The sequence below is a fragment of the Miniopterus schreibersii genome (genome assembly GCF_964146895.1).
Source record: "Miniopterus schreibersii genome assembly, chromosome: 9".
Taxonomy (NCBI): Eukaryota; Metazoa; Chordata; class Mammalia; order Chiroptera; family Miniopteridae; genus Miniopterus; species Miniopterus schreibersii.
In genome coordinates, this window is record NC_138118.1 from 70,018,855 (window position 1) to 70,036,178 (window position 17,324).

At 37.9% G+C, this 17,324-nt stretch overlaps 1 protein-coding gene across 1 annotated transcript in view; it reads left to right on the forward strand.

Moving 5' to 3' along the window:
- The window catches only part of HDAC9 (histone deacetylase 9), a 696,981-nt gene that overhangs the window by 554,652 nt on the left and 125,005 nt on the right, over nt 1-17,324 (forward strand). The window contains exon 18 of the mRNA XM_081146569.1: nt 5,256-5,363. Coding sequence (XP_081002695.1) covers nt 5,256-5,363 — 108 coding nt within the window. The remainder of the gene's footprint in view (nt 1-5,255; nt 5,364-17,324) is intronic.

The following is a 17,324-nucleotide window of genomic DNA, read 5'->3' on the forward strand; positions in this document are numbered from 1 at the left end:
CCAACCCAGCTAGTTCCCATGAGACACAATTTTCCCTTTCCTGCTTTAGAATTTTTTAAATTTGTGTAAAAATAAGTCTCTCTGGACATCAGAAGTTATGTATTGGCAGCCCAGGATCCATATTCAAGAAACAGGTTTTTGGTGTGTTTTTTAAGCCTGGCTAAAGATTTTTTAAAGTAAATTGTCAATATTTATAATTGAGTAATTGCACCTACGGCCCCACCTCATTTTCTTGCATTACATCTATATTACCAGTCTGACCTCTGAAGTCATTTGAACACGTAGCTACTGCTTTAGCCCTAATCTGTACACTTCTGTATACGAGTCTTTTTTTCATACTTTGCCCCCGTTCATGGACTCTTTTTGTCCATATTGGTCATCAACCCCCCTAACACCAAAAAAATTATTTTCACCCTAGTTAACATTAACTTGTACCTGCTGCAAACCTGAGGAAATATTTAATGAGAAAATTGCTGTTGTTACTGCTGTTTTTTAAACCACAAATTTCATGCCAATGTATATTATCCAGTGACAGATCTATCTTTGGACAACTAACGTACGTGGAACTTGGATTTTTTTGTGTACTATATGTCACACTTGTAATTTGCTGTCCTTTTGTATGTGGCCATTCTCAGAATAAAGAATAATTTTTTTAAAAAAGCTCTGGCTGAATGGCTCAGTTGGTTGGAACATCCCATAAACCAAAAGGTAGCGGGTTCAGTTCCTGGTCAGGGCCCATGCCCAGGTTGTGGGTTTGATCCCTGGTCAGGGCAAGTGCAGGAAGTCAGCCAATTGATGTCTCTCTCACATTGATGTTTTGTACTCTCTCTCCTCCTCCCCCCCGTTCTCTCTCTCAAAAAAACAAAAATAAAACCTGAAGACAGTTCAGTGAATACCCAAAAGGTATTTGGACACACAGGGGCTTTGGAGTAAGAGGTGGGGGTGGAGTAGAGGAAGCACCCTTATTTCTTGCAAAATCCAGATCATGAGTTTTTGATTGTTTAAATTCATGCTCCTAATTCACAGTGAAATAAATAAACTGTGAAAACTGTGGTTTTTGATGTATTATACCCAGCTCTCAGATACTCAATCTGTTTCAAAGGAAGTGAACATGTTGGAAGAGTGGGTTCACTCAGAAACTGTGCTTATATTTCTCCATTCGCCCAAGTAAATCGTGGCTGCTCGAAGGCGTCCGGCTGTCCACGTACTCCTGGCCTTCCACGTGCCCAGGAACAAACCCAGCGTTCTCCTGAGCAGCTCTCCCCATGCTTTCAATAGGTAGAAACGGTCTGTTTCTTCTTTCTTTTTTCCTTCTCAGTATAGATGCCAATAATCATATGATGTCCTTGGTCTTTTATTTTGCCACTGGTACTATATAATTATTTCCTTTTTGAGGCCATTAAAAGAAATTGCAGTCCCTTTCTTTGATGTATTAAGGAAAGATAAGTTGAGATTGGAGCAAAAGAATGAGAAGAACTGTGAAAGGTTTTTCCTGGCTCCGTCACTAACATTTGTGAAACTTAAGAAACAGAAAAGGGCAGAACAATCTTAAAAATAAGTTTATATTAGTGTTGATTCTATTCCGTAGACATAATTATTTGGGTAAATTCAGGAAAAGAACAATATTGAAAAAAATTATTCTTGGTGGTATTCCAAATAAAAAGCAAGAGAGAAAGCACAACTTGAAAAAAGTCACAATGAAAATATAAAGCTTTTTCCTCCCTGTTCTTCCTCCTCCCCTCCATACTCTCTGGCTCTCTCTCTGCTTTGCCTTTACTGCTTCCCATTCCTTCCTTCTATTTTCTTTTTAGTCTTGCCATATCCCATAAAGGATTTGAAGCACCTTTCAAAACAAATAAATATGAACTCTGTGTGTGTGCGTGTGTGTGTTTATAAAATAGGTGTGGTAATCATTCAAAAGTGAAAATACAAGGAGCCAGGATTGAAATTAGTACATAAAGTGTGTGCTATAGTAGCTACTACGTTTACTAGAGAAAGACCACAATTTGGCTTTGAAATTTCCAGCAACCCATATGAAGAAGGCAGCACTGGTATTTAGATGGTTCTCAGTGTTTCGAGGGCAGGCTTTCTCAACCTTGGCATTATTGACATTTTGGGTCAGATACTTCTTTGTTACACTGGCCTGTTGCACTATAAGATATTTAGCAGCATTCCTGGCTCCTACCCAGCAGAAGCCAGAAACACATCTGCCCCTCAGTCTTGACAACCAAAAATGTCTCCAGAAACTGCCAAGTAGCCCCTGGGGGACAAAACCACCCTGCCCCCATTGAGAACCTCTGCACTAGAAAAATGGCAGACAAATTACAACACTTGGAAAAAGTCCAGCCGGTTCAGATACAGCTTGCGGCTTTTGAATCTGTTGAATATTTTAGAAAATTTTACACGGTAAAAATTCAACACTTTTAAGATAATTCATATACGTCTTGGCTGATTTGTTTCATTAGGGAAATCTTTGATTCTACAAATATGGTTAGAATGTGTTTTTAAATCATTTTATTATTTGTATAGTTATTAGATTATGATTATACTAGCCTAAAAATCAATCAGAAGAGCTCATACTCTTTTTTCCCTGGGTTCTCATTCCAACTCCACTAATTATTAGCTGAACATCCTCTCTGAATTTCAGAGACAACACTGCTTAATAATAGCATCTACGTCAATGGTTGTTGTAAGAATTGTGTGCATTAATATAAACAAACAGCTTTGCCCAGTGCCCCGGATCTTAATAAGTACCCTATAATGATGAGATGATACCTAAAATTATTATCATTATTATGTTACTACTAATAAAGACCACAATCTTGTAGAGTAGGGGAATATATAATACTAAAACTGAAAACCTGCAATGTCCATAGTAGTTTTCTTTTACTTTCCTAAATTTCATTCTGCTGTGACTTCAGTGAGTGAGATCACATTTCCGCTGTTCACTTCCCAGAAGTCGTGTTTGAGTCAGCGGTTTTCCTTATTGTCCCTCACTCTCTGTCACTACTAGTAAGGGAGACTGCGCTGTGATCTTCTTTTTTCAGATGTGGATAGTACTAGCTGGTGGCTAAGTTTTATAAACAGATGTATAAATACTACTGGTTTGGCTTGACTCTCCCTCCTATTACAGTTCCTCCATGTCTCTGTGAAGAGAGGATCTTCTTAATTTTTTTAGAAGCCTTAGATAATGACTAATATGAATAATTACTGTATTATTCTGAATTGCTGAATATTCCCCCCATCTCCTGTTCTTTCCTTTTTTTTTCCTTTCCCTTTTTAAAAAATTATTTATTGAGTTTTTAGAGACAGAGAGAGAAACATCAATTTGTTGTTCCACCCATCCGTGCATTCCCTGGTTGCTTCTTGTATACGCCCTTACCAGAGATCCAACCCGGGACCTTGGCATGTTGGGACGATGGTCCAACCAATTGAGCTACCCATCCAGGGCCACCTTCCTTTCTTTTTCTTTTCTTTTTAAATTGATGAGTTCTGCTGGCCTCTGCTGATTATGGGGTTTTCACATGGCCAGTTGCTCTGGATTCTCTGAGGCCCATCATGAGGTAGAAAATATGCCTTTCTCCCTCTTTTAAAATTATAATTTTTAAGTTGATACCAAAAAGTTCTACTTCAATCTCTTTTTTTACAGATTTTAAAATGTATTGCCTATTTCAGTCTTAGTGAACCTTCTCTTTCTCCTCACCCCTTTCTCCCATAGAATAGATGTGAGTCTCTGGGAGCATGGGCTAGGGGTTCTCAGCGCCAGACTCTGTCCTGTTGCCAGAATTGCGCCTCCTTCTGGATGATTGAATCTCCCTTCTGGGCCAAGCTTGTATAATCCTCAATTCCAACCCCATCTTACCATTTAATCCTCACAAAAATCATATGCTGATGGTATTTTAAAAAGTTGCCATTTCACAGGCAAGGGAGTACAGAGACACTCATTAATTAATTGCTCAATGTCATTCAGGTTTATGTCCACCATGATTTCACCCAAATGGTTTAATTCCAGAAACTTTTGTCTTCACCACTGTGCTATTGTTGAAAGGATCTTAATTTTCTATTTAGGTATTTATTGTTCTCATTTATTATTTATTCATTTTCCTTGACAGAATTGAGGTTGGTAAGTTTCTCATGAGAAAAGACGTGAAAATACCTTGGAAACTGCATAGTGCATTGTGAATATGTGTTATTGTTATTTATTGTATTTGCTTATATCATTAGGTCTTTTTAATTCTTTAAAAATATCTTCTTCATTTTGTGTGGAATTTCCCTTCGTTGACCCATTCGAGAAATCTTAATATTTGCAGAGTCACAAAAATTTTTTTGTATTACGTAGTCTTCAAGTAATTTGTGTCCTAAAATTAGAGACATCTACCATTTCATACTGTTATTTTTCATATTGTGAAATATTTGTACATAAAATATGTAACACACATGATAAATATAAACCACTACTATTACACTTTTCCTGTCTTTGTTATGTATGTTCTCTTATTGCACAGCATTTTATAAAGGTAAATCCAAAATATTAGTTCATGCTTTGTTTCGATAATAATGTCCTCTAGAATAGAAGCTACCATGTATTTTAATGGCCTCTCCAATTTTAATAATACTATTTGCACTAAGACCAACTGCCAAACTGTACTAAATGTTATAGGTTTCAACCTTATACTTTGAAAATCAAATTCTCCTTGCAGTTGAATATTGTGAATATTTAAAGTGTGAGGACCACACTCCTTCCGTTTAGTTGGAGAAGCCTGCTACCTGCCTAATCATTGTCTTTGCCTCTTTGTAAACCTGCAGCCAGGAAGGTATTTGAATTTCCCCCTCTAGCACTTGCAAATCCGATTTTTATGTAGAGCTAAGTGCTCTTAGCTTTTACTCTCTCTACTTCTGGGGCCTGGTTTCTCGCAGGCCTGTAACTACGCCAGATCTAGCCTATGTAATGCTGTTTGTAATGAGAAATAAACAGGGAATGGCAGTGAGGCATGGCAGGAATGTGTTTCCATTGGAGAAGTCAGTACAGAGAAAAAATATAAGCAAAGCTGTGTCCAGAAGGCCCTTTCAGCTGGCCAAGACGGAAGACTAATGTTATTGTACATAGGCTGTTACTGTGCCAGCCCTTCCTCACAAATTTGCTTTCTCTCTCTTCCCCTCTCCTCAACTCCCCTCCCCCTTCCTCCCTCTTTCATCTCTGCCTTCTCCTCCGTCTCCCTCTCTCCTTCTGTGGGCTCTGCGGACTGTTTGCTCAGGTGGACAGTGACACCATTTGGAATGAGCTGCACTCGTCCGGTGCTGCACGCATGGCTGTTGGCTGTGTCATCGAGCTCGCTTCCAAAGTGGCCTCAGGAGAGCTGAAGGTGAGGTCTGGGTTGCATTAAGTGTGGGAAATCCAGAGAAGAAGCCGAAACAGAGATGTTGTTGTTTGGGAATTGTGGGGAGTATGGTGTGGTAATAAAAAGAAAGGGGCAGAGGGAAGAGGGCAGGGAGATGGCCACTGAGGTGTGATAATAACTAGTGTGAGGTAGGGAGTAGCTGATCCTGCTGGAAGGGCCTTCCTCTCCTTAGGGACACTCTGCGGTCAGGGCACACTGGTGTGTTTTTAAGAGCATAGAAATGGTGAGTAAAGCTATGGTCCAGGTTAAAAATACCCAGTATATACATATCTGTCATGCCCTCCTGGGATTCTCTTTTGAAGTGATTTAAAAAATATGATTACTGAGTACTATGTATAAGCTCAGAATACCACCCAGAGAGAAGGAGGGGAGGGAGGAGAAAGGTAAATACCAGACGGGAAGGATTGGGAGGAAGAAGGACATTGTTGATTAGAAGGGTAATGATCCAGAGTATGTTTTTCCACGACAGGACTTCAAAAATGAGCTGGGCTTTATTGTTCTGATCTTTTTTACGGTCTCTTCTTTTCTACATCGTATGAAAAGAACGAAGCCCAAACTCCATGTTTCCCAGTCTAAACAATTTATAAAAGCCAGAGACCTGACAGACGTTGACATTTTATTTGGTATTTTAACAGTGCGATTTAAAGGTATGCTGTGCATCTTGAATGCAGTTGCCCAGTAAACTTGGTTGGTGCTAACGTGGCCCTTCAATGAACTAGTTTACACACTTAATGAAATCTGGGTGGTGAATGACTTGATATTTTGAGCAGTTGTGGAGCTTAAGGGAAATATATTGTGATCAACAACATAGGCACTGTGAATTTTGTTAATCTAAAAGTCTAATTAGGATTATTTTTCTTTTTTTTAATTGAATTTATTGAGGTGACATTGGTTAATAAAATTAAATAGGTTTCAGGTGAACAGTTCTATAACACATCATCTGTATATTGTATTGTGTGTTCACCGAGGGTTGTTTTTCTTTGTCTAATGAATTATTATTCTGTTTCTATTTGTTGCACTTGTGATTAAAAATTAAGTTTAGGAATGTATATAATGAATTATATCTCCCAGAAGTCTTTGCTCTAACTCTTTAAGAAGTCAGAATCTACAGAAATATAATTTTGATAAGGCGGGATGGGTGTGTGTATATACACACATACATGCACATGCCTTCTGTGTAGTTGACGTGATTAGCATCAGGACCTTAATTATACATCACAGAGTATTTGTGGCGCCATTAATGAGGTGCTTACTACTCAGTCTTTGCCCTTGTTAATGAGGTATTGAAAGTAGAGAAGAGACCCAGCCTATGGAGAGGTTGTGGCCATCTCCCAGTAGCACTTCAGCCATAATTCTTTGTCTTGGAGCATGTTTCTTGTAGCACTGGAGTAAATTGACTTTTTAAAAGAATAACGTTTGAGGGTCTTATTTTCAAAAGGATTCAAATGACAGACAATATCCAGGCCACAGTATTAGTTTTTAAATGATTGTGCTGGCGTTGATCCACTTCATAGCAAAGAAAAATGATTACGTTAGCATTCACAATTTCTAATTGTTTTGATTTTGTGGAAGTTTAATCAGTAATTTAGAAGTAGAATGCCTACATGTTCCACTTAAAATCATCCTTAGCCTCACAGAAGGCAGAATTGCCAAGTCTATGTATGAAGACTGTTGAACAAAAACCTAATTCTACTTTATAGGAAGTAGTCATTTAAAATAGCCAACTGCAAACAAAGTGTCAACAACATATAGTGTGGACATGCTGACCACCAGCTGTACTAACATTGACTATTTATGTTCAGAACAAGGATCCATACAAATGCTTCCCCCCTCCCCATCCTCTTGGTTGGGAAATCAGTAGGTATGGTTAAGAAAGAGAAGAGAAGAATGGGAAAAAGGAACCAGACTAAGAATCAAGAAATCTTAGTCCAGACCTGGCCACTTAAATGCTGTGTCCTTTGGGGCAAATCACTTAACTTCTCTGAGCCCCGTTCTTGTGCAGGATCAGCAGAGTGGAATTGTTAATGTTGAAAGTAGTGTGTGGTGCCGACATTTTGAGCTGTTTGCAAATTAAAAGTGGGCCTGATTTTCAGTTATACTCACTATGGCATGGCAAGTAGTAGATCCTTGAAAACTAATTCTAATGTACTTTGGTGAGTATACTGGATTTTGCAGCTGGTTTATCTTTCTGGTTGTTAAACCCAAAGTAAAAGTCCAAGGCAGGCAGGATCGTAACAAAGGCACCAGTGCTGACAGGCCAAGAGACTGAACCCATTAGTTGCTAATAATTTGGGGAGACCATGGGAATGCCATTTGGGAAGGTAGTGGTTACAAATGATTTGCGGCCACAGTGAAGAACTGAAGTGCGTTTAGGGACCTCTAGCTAACCAAGCATGTGACTTAGTGTCTGCCTGTCCCAAGCTCCAACATGACCTGCCGGCCAGGAGCAATAACACTCTTGGCTGTGTATTTGTTTCATTCAGATCTAGGACAGAGATAGAGAAGCTTATTTGAGGACATTGGTAAGTTATCTGCTGATAAGAGATACAAAAGAGAGAAAACTTTTGGTTTCATTTTTTGTTTTCTGCATCTACGTTCAGTTTTCACATGCATTACCACATTCTCGCAGAAAATCAATCACATAATGAACATAATACTGCATTTTGTTAGACTGCACTAATTTTGCTTAGAAAATATAGAATTAAGAGCCTTATTTCTAATAGGATGGACCTGGATGGAATGCTGAGCTCAGGGGTGAGAGAAAGCTGGGAGGAGGTCATTGGACTCATAGAAGATGGGGACCCAGGAGACAAGAAATGTGTACGAAAAGGGAAAATGCCAAATACAAATTTGATTACCTGCAATTTTTGCTTAATGCTGAACTTGTCATGATCACTGCCCTAACTTTTGACCTTTCTTCACCTGGGGGTACTGATGGGCTGCAACAATAGAATGAGCCAGGCATCGGGAGTGGGTCTCATGCTGATGCTTAAATAGACTGTGTGCAGCAAACTATGACAGTAAGTTGGTGTATTTTTTGGTACAGAATGGGCATGCTCAGTGAAATGAAAATGATGGAGGCTTTCAACTTTTCTGGGTTTTTAACAAGATATTTAAAAAAGAAAACCCACACAAGTGGAAATTTCTCAACTCTACACATACCCAAATTGGCTGTTTCTCAGATTATAATACTAAGGAACACAAATATTCTGAAAATGCTGGAATGGATCAAAATTGTTTTATTATTCTATAGGATATTTTTAAAAGTATGTATAGAAATAGAAATATCTCTAAAAGATGAGCATTTTTTAAATTATAAATGGTTCAGCCCTCGCCAGTGTGGCTCACTTGGTTGGAGTGTCATCCTGTACACCAAGAGGTTGCAGGTTTGACTCCTGGTCAGGGCACATACCCAGGTTTCGCATTCGATCCCTAGTAGGGACGTATGTGGGAGGCAACTGATTGATGTTTCACTCTCACATCAGTGTTCCTCTTTCCCTGTCTGTCTCTCCTCTCATCTCCTCTAGCCTTGAAAAAGGCTAGAGACTGTTGGTTCCAGGCATTTGAGGAAATCTCTGTCCAATCACTAACTTACCACTGAATTAACCAAGCAAAGGACTCCTCTGTACCACACTCAACATGCAATGCAGACTTTATAGAATCAGTTCAGAAAAGCCAGTAACCAAACCAAACAACAGCCAACCCTGGGGAGGGGTGAAAATCTGATTTGCAAATTGCCATATTGTGTTGTTTAAAGTGCCCAGTTTTCAACATAAAATTATGAGACATGCAAAGAAACATATGAATCCACATGAAAAAAGTGAAGAGCACCAATAAATAAATATAAATGATAGTATAATTGTATTTTTGTTTGTAACTCCTTTTCTCATCTCAGATTAAAACATAAATGCATAAAATGATAACCATAAATCTGTGTTGATGGGTACACAGTGAATAAAGATGTAATATTCAGGACAATATCAGCACAAAGAAGGGCATTAGGAATGGAGCTATCTAACAGCAAAACAAAGTTTTTGGATACTATTGAAATTTGGTTCATGTGTGAACTAGGCTGATAAAAGGTAAGGTGTTAATTATAATCCACTGAGCAACCAAAAAGAAAATAACTAAAAATACATATTAAAGGCAATGTCAGGGGAATTAAAATGGTATACTGGAGAATACCTACTTCACTTAAAAGAAAGCAGTAATGGAAGAATCGAGGAACCAAAACAGGAAAAAGATACAGAGAAAAAAATACCCAAGTCTTTGTGCCGATTTTATAGCCCGCAAGCAGCACGTAGAAATTCCTAGTGCTCTTCGTTCTTGCCTATATTTACCATTTTTAGATTTTAAAATGTTTGCCAATCTTGTGGGTGTAAAATGCCATGTTTTAATGAACATCTGTTGTCAGATACAGATCAATTAAGTTATATTCTTCTTAAACCTTTTAATGTTTAATAATTACCTCACGTCATGCTCTTTGTATAGCATTACCAGACTTCTTTTCTTTTCTAGCATTTGCCTAGTTTGTTTACCGTCCCTTTACTTGCATACTTTCTCTTTGCTATGTATTACATGTATCTCTTATCAATAGCTCATGCCTGCATTTTCTTCTCTAATTTGACTGTATTTAAACTGAGGAGTTCAGTTCACTTCTGTTTGTTATGATTGGTAGTATACACAGTTGTGTTTCTATCATCATATTTCTTTTTTCATCTCATCCCACTATTTATGTTTCTTCTTTCTTTCACTCACCACTTGCTTTGTTTTCAACTGAAATTTTTCTTCTCGTTGTATGTTACCGCTAATCTCACTAGCAACACCAGAAATTCAGAATGTTTTAAAGGCAATTATCCTGTTCCAAATGATATGCTATTATGATTCAGTGTTTTAGTTTCATATATTTTTAAAAATAAAATCACTAATGAGACATTATTATGATACTGTTTTAAACCATCACTGTTTCTTTACACTGACCCCCGTATTTATCATTTTCCTTACTCGCCGTTTATCTTTGTATCTGAAACTTCCATTCTGGGATTGTTTTCTTTCTTCCAGTACATTTTTTAGAAGTTTCTTTAGTGATGGTGTCTCAGTTTTTGTTTAGCTGTGATATCCTTTTGCCCTCATTTTTGAAAGATAGTTGCGTTAAGTACACAGTTCAGGGTTGACAGTTTCTCTCAGAACTTTGAAGATCTTCAGTGCTTCTCTGGCTTCCAGTTTTGACAAAGAAAATACCATTTGCCAATATAAGTATAATTTCTTATAGATACTGTGTTTTTTCCCCTCTCTGATTGCTTTTAATGTCCTCTTTCTGGCTTTGATAGTCTATATTTTTCTTAGCATGTTTCTAATGGTGGATTTTACTGATTCAAGGTTATTTAAAGTATATATAAGCAAAACTAAAATGTAATGCAAACCTGTGTTGATACTTTGTGATAAGTCACTTGTCTCAGACTTACATTAACCTGGCTGATTTAAAAAAAGAAACAACCTTGCTGGTTTTGATCATTAATTATTCATTTAAGAAGCAAATATGTATTAAGTTCCTATTATATGCCAGGAAGTACTATAAATACTGAAAACCCCAAGACGTGGTAACTAGGTGCTCTCATGGAGAAGGGTGAATAGGTAAACAGTAAGCCAATGACAAGTCCAGGTCAAAAGACATGCTGTGGATAAAAAAGGAAGCATGAAAGAATTAGAGGGAGACTTAGCGAGAGGACTAGGTTGTCTGGAAGACCTTGATGATAGGGAGGGATCTAAGCTGAATGACATAAGGGAAGAACCATGTAGACATGTAGGGAAAGAATATTCCATACAAGAGAAAAAGCAAATACATAATCTCTCTTGTAGGATGGAGTGAGTAAGTCTTGACATGTTTAAGGATCTGCAAGAGGACTTGTGTGTCTGGATCTGAGTCATCTGCAGAGGGTCTAGTGGGAGTTGATGTTAGAGAGACAGTCAATGGCCAGATAATGGGATGCACACACACATGATACAGCATTGTCATATCAGATTCATTTTGTCACCAATTTCGCCTTTCTTAAAAATGTTATACTGTTTATCCTAACATGGTACAACAAAATAAGGTATGGAGTGGAAAATTTGTGTAGACTCCAATTTTGATCAAGGTTTCAAGCAGAGGACAAATGGGTGATAATATTGTCTGGTGGACACCACTTGAAGGGATTCATTAAAAGATAGTCAAATAAGCCTGTGATTATCTTTCTTAACCCAGTTTATATAACAGAAGGCTAGGTAATAGTTATGTGCTTGATGGAAGATTCTTGTGTATTTTGGCTATTTTTCTGTTCCTGTGCTTTCCCCAATCTAAGCTAAATGTATAGGAGGTGGAGAGGGTGTCCAAGGAAATCACTTATGCCTGCAAATGGGAGGAGTGGCTTTTTAGCCCTTAGCTTGATGTATGTTGAGTTATAGACATTTGTAGGATCGCTCTAGACTACTACTACCAGGATGGGGCATAAAGGAGTTCACTAGAGGGCCTGACATGTGTATCAGGACTTCAGGAGCTGTGTAAAGATAGACGAGTGCCTGAGCTTGTCCCTGGAAATGCAAACTGGAGAACTGGCTGTAATTGCCCTGTGGGCCAGCTGAACAGAAAGGGGGTGAGCAACGGCACTGAAACTGAGTGCTGGTGAGGCCAGGGTTTTTTCTCCCCTTGTGGGCCAGTGGACACTTTGGACAGGAGACAGGTTTGAATCATTTTTAAAGGATCTCACCAAAGAAGTCAACCTTCCAAGGCAAACAACATTCCCTCCACCATTCCCCAGTAGTCTGAGACTGGAGATGTGTGAAAGAACCGATCAGGGATTGCAAGGTCCGTCAACAAGGGCATTGTCCGAATCAATGAAGTTTGCAGACTGGAGGTCACTGACAGTGTCCTCAAGGAACCTGTAAATGCTCCCAGTGAAAGAGGGACAATGTTTGAGTTCCTTGCCTGACAGAGGTCACTTGAAGAACCAAAAGAGATCTCCAGATTGCACTGCTAATCCAAAGCCTTTATTTTTTTAACCTTACTCTCCAGAGCTGAAGCATCCATAAGCTAGGCATGAAGTGGTAGAGCAAGAAAGGAAAACATACTATCAGTGCCATAGCTTTCTCCCCTGCACACACAGGCACCACATCTCCCCACTGCTGGTCCCTAATTCTGTGGGTCAGCAGGTCAGTGAGGGACAGCTTTAAATGAGATGTGACACTAAAGAGTTTAAATAGACTGAATTTGACATTTTAATATGTAAGTGTGAGACTGTTCCTATAGCTGAAAGCCATCTGAAAAGCTGTGGAATATATCAGATAAAGACCAAAGACAGGTTAGTGCTGGGGGTGGGTGGGAATAATACTATTTCCTTTTTATACCATTCCTAATTCAGCCCATCCATTTTACCAGTGTATTAGTTTTCTGTTGCTTCTGTAACAAATTACCACAAATTTAATGACTTAAGACAACACAAATTTATTTTTTTCAGTCCTGGTGATCAGAAGAATTGTGCAGGTCTCGCTGCAGCCCTGCTGACACCTTGATTTTACCCTGGTGAGACCTGTACAGTTACCTTGCTGAGTCAGGTACAGGCAGAATTAACTTCTGCGTGGTTGTAGGGCTGAGGTCTCCATTTTCCGGCTAGCCATCGCTGGGGGCTCCTCTCAGCTCCTAGGAACCTCCCTCTATTCTTTGCACTTGGCCCCTATGTTACAGAGCCAGCGAGAGGGCAGAGAACCCTTCTGAAACTCTCCTTTTTCTGACCCTTTTCCGTCATTGCATCTCTCTTTGACCATAGCTAGGAAAGTTTCTCAGCCTTTAGAATGCATATGGTTTGAATGGAAACACCTGTATAAAGCTGGATGCCCTTTCTGTCTCAAGGTCTTTATCTTAATCATATCTGCAGTCTCTTTTGCCATGTAAGGTAGCATTCACCAGTTCTGGGGACATGGACATCTTTTAGGGGAATTCTGCTTACTGTAAGCAGTTACTCAAAATTCAGTGTAGATTCATTCTTTTGATACTCTCATTGCTTATGGCTGTAAGCTGCTTAGTCATCACTTGAGACTTTTCAAAACTTGATAATGTGATTTATTCTTTAATCAAGATATAATGTACATTGAATAGAATGCACAGATTTTCAAGGGTATGATGCATTTTCTATACCTGGCTCCCACTGTAAGTTATAAAATATTTAAATCACCCAGAAAGTTCCTTCATATCCTTTAGTAGTTGCTCTCCAGCACAGGCAAACACTGATCTGATTTTTTTCATAGTCACCTAATTTTTCCTGTTAAAGAACATTGTATATATATTGAAAGCATGGTTTGTAGACTTACTTTGTGGCTTTTTTTCACTTATGTTTTTGAGATACATCCATGCGATGGCATGTATCATTTAGCTTGTCAACTTTTTTTTTTTTTAAATATATCTTTATTGATTTCAGAGAGAGGAAGGGAGATGGGGAGAGAGATAGAAACATCAGTGATGAGAGAGTCATTGACCAGCTGCATCCTGCACGCCCCTGCTGGGGATCGAGCCCGCAACCCGGGCATGTGCCCTGACCGGGAATCATCGAACTTCGGTCTCCGGGATTATAGGTTGATGCTCAGCAGCTGAGCCACGCCCGGCCGGGCCTAAATTGTCAACTTTTATAGCTGAGTAGTATTCTACTTTATTAATGTTATGCAATTGTTGGCCTACTGGAAACAAAGTTTTGGACTGTTATGAATAGAGCTGTCGTGAGAATACTTTTCCAAGTCTGTTTGTCAACGTACATTTTTATTTCTCATGGGTGAATGACTAGGAGATAAAAAACTGTAAGTTAGGTAGATATGTAGCTTTATAAGAAAAGGACAACAAACTATTCTGCAAAATAAATACTCTTTATCTGTAGTTTTGTTACCTCTCTCTCATTCCCGACACTGGTAATTTGTGTCTTTCTTTTTTTATGATCAGCCTGGCTAGAAGTTTAGCAGTTTTATTGATCTCGAATAATCTTCTTTTGGTTTCATTAATAGTCTTTTTGTTTCTGTTTTCTGTTTTAATCATTATTATTTCTTTTTCTCATTTACATTGGCTTTCATTTGCTCTTTCTTTCTAGGGTTGTTTTTTTAATCTTCAGCAGAGGACATTTTTTTCTATTGACTTTAGAGAGAGTAGAAGGGAGAGGGGAGGGAGGAGAGAGACATCAAGTGACTGCCTCCCACACCCGCCCCAACCAGCGCCAGGTTGATTGAGCCTGTGACCAAGGTGCGTGTCCTTGACCAGGAATTGAACCTGTGACCCTTCAGTCCTTGGGCCAGTGCTCTAACGACTGAGGCAAACTGGCCAGCGCTTTTTCTAGTTTATTTAAGGTGGAAGCTGAGGTCTTAGACTTGAGACTTTTCTTCTTTACCAATAGAAGCATTTAGTGCTATGAATTTATTATTTAATTTTTTAATCCTCACCCGAGGATATGTTTTTATGATTTTTAGAGAGAGAGTGAGAGAAACATCGATGTGGGAGAGAAACATTTATCAGTTGCCTCCTGTATGTGCCCTGACCTGGGATTGAACCTGCAACCTGGGTGTGTACCCTGACTGGGAATCGAACCTGCAAACTTTTGATGTACAGAACGATGCTGCAATCAACTGAGCCACTTAGCCAGGGCTTCTTTATTATTTTTTACAAAAATTATATGCATTTAAGATGTAACCTCTGATGATTTGATAGACATATATATTGTGAAATGGTTATTACAGTCAAGCTAATAAACATATCATTATATTAATAGATAAGTCAAATAGTTGCCTTTTTTAATGGTAAGTACACCTGAAATCTACTTTCTAAGCAAATTTCTAGTATGCAAAATGATTAATTATCATAAATTTCTAAATACTCCTTTAGTTGTATCCTATAAATTCTCGCATGTTACATTTTTATTTTCATTATGTTCAAAATACTTGGTAGTTTCCCATTTGACTTCTTGACACTTGAGTTATTTAGAAGTGTGTTACTTAGTGTCTATTTGGGGATTTTTCCAGATATCTTTCTGTAATCAGTTATAAAATACAGTTATAAAATATACTTTGTATGACTTGAATCATTTTATATTTATTATATAGTTATGGAGACTTATAACAGTGTAACTCTCTTTATCTCCTTCTACTCTCTGTATTAATGTTATCATACACTTTCTTTCACACATATTATAGATCTCCACTGTAAATTATTACCTTTACTGGAATAGTTGAAAGTTTTGAAACAAGTTCAAAGTGTTTGTGTGTATTTATGTGTGTGTGTGTGTGTGTGTGTGAGAGAGAGAGAGAGAGAGAGAGAGAGAGAAATGTGTATACAAATTTAAAGATAATTTCTAAAATGTCTTTTATATTTGCCCAGGTATTTAATCTTTCTAGTCTTCTGTATTTATGTGGGGGCAGATCCAGGCTTCCATCTGGTGTCATTTCCTTTCAGTCAGAAGAATTTCCTTCAACATTCTTTGTACTGCAGTTCTACTGGCAACAAATTCATCTTTTGTTTATAAGAAAATGTTTCTCTTTTCCTTTAGTCTTTGAGTGATACTATCATTTGATATAGAACTCTGTGTTGGCCATTACTTCAAACTTTAAAGATATCCTTCCAGTGTTATCTCTTCCCCTTTTTTTTAATGATGAGAAATCAGCTGTCATTCTTATCATCCATCTCCTTTTTTAATAGTTTAGTGCATCTCTTCTCTCTCTGTCTCTAAGACTTTTTTTTAATCCTTGTCTTTCTAGTCACTTTGTGATTAGGTGTGGTTTTCCCCCTGCTTGGAGTTCACCGAATTTCCTGGGTCAGTGGCTTGTCGTTTTCGATAAAATGTGGAGAACCTTTACCTAACATTTCTTAAAATACTTTATTCTACCCCATTCGCTCTACCCTCTGTTTCTTAGAGCCCAATTATATGTTCATTGGATCACTTCACATTGTCCCAGTGTCAACTGACATTCGTTCTTTTCTTCTTCTCTGTACTTCTGTTTGGATAATTTCTCTTGACCTATAATCAAGTTCATTTTTTTTTTTTCTTCTCTTGCACCCAAGCTGCCATTAATTTCATTCAAATAAATTTTCATTTCACACAGTGTTCTCTTCACTTTTAATATTCCTGATTAATTATTTTTTTACAGCTTCCAGATCACTTTTGAAAGTCTTCCTCTCTTCACCCTTATCTCTCTCTTCACCATCTTTTCCTACAGATTCCTTAAGATGTCTGTCATAATTATTTAAAAATCTTTATCTGATAATTGTAATATCTGGGCCGCTTGTAAGTAGGTTTCTATTACCTTATTTTTTATGTTATTATACCTCTCCTTATTTTGCTTCTTTGCATGTCTTGTAATATTTGATTATGTGCTAAACATTGTGTTTAAAAACCAGTAAAGGCTAGGAAGGGTTTTTTGGTGTGTGTTTTTTAGTTGAATTCTTTAAAAAATTTCTTTATGTCCAAAGCTCTTAAGTGATTTAAAGAAAAACATGCTTCTTTTGGTTTATTTTTTTTAATACTGTTACTATTGCAGAACTGAAGTTTTGTATGCACATTTTCCTTCTAAATTAAGTGTGGATTTCTAAAACAAATCTATTTTTGAGAGGATGTTGAAGTTCTCCTGTTTCAAATTTTATCTCTAGCACTCATTCATAAGGAGCAAATGCCAGTGATTAGAATAGGGGCACATTGACATTACTTTGATTATTCAACTGAAATGAAGGAAAGGACAAATATGTACATAAGTGTATGTATCCTCTGCACATCTGCTGTGAATAGCTCCCCAAGCATCAGGTGAGTGGAGAAACATTTTTACTCTTGTGGGAAACTGCATTATCCTTGACCTTCTCACCTCCTCTGTACCATGTGCTCCACTTTTTTATGAAAACATTTAAATTAGTCTATTTATGGAATTACT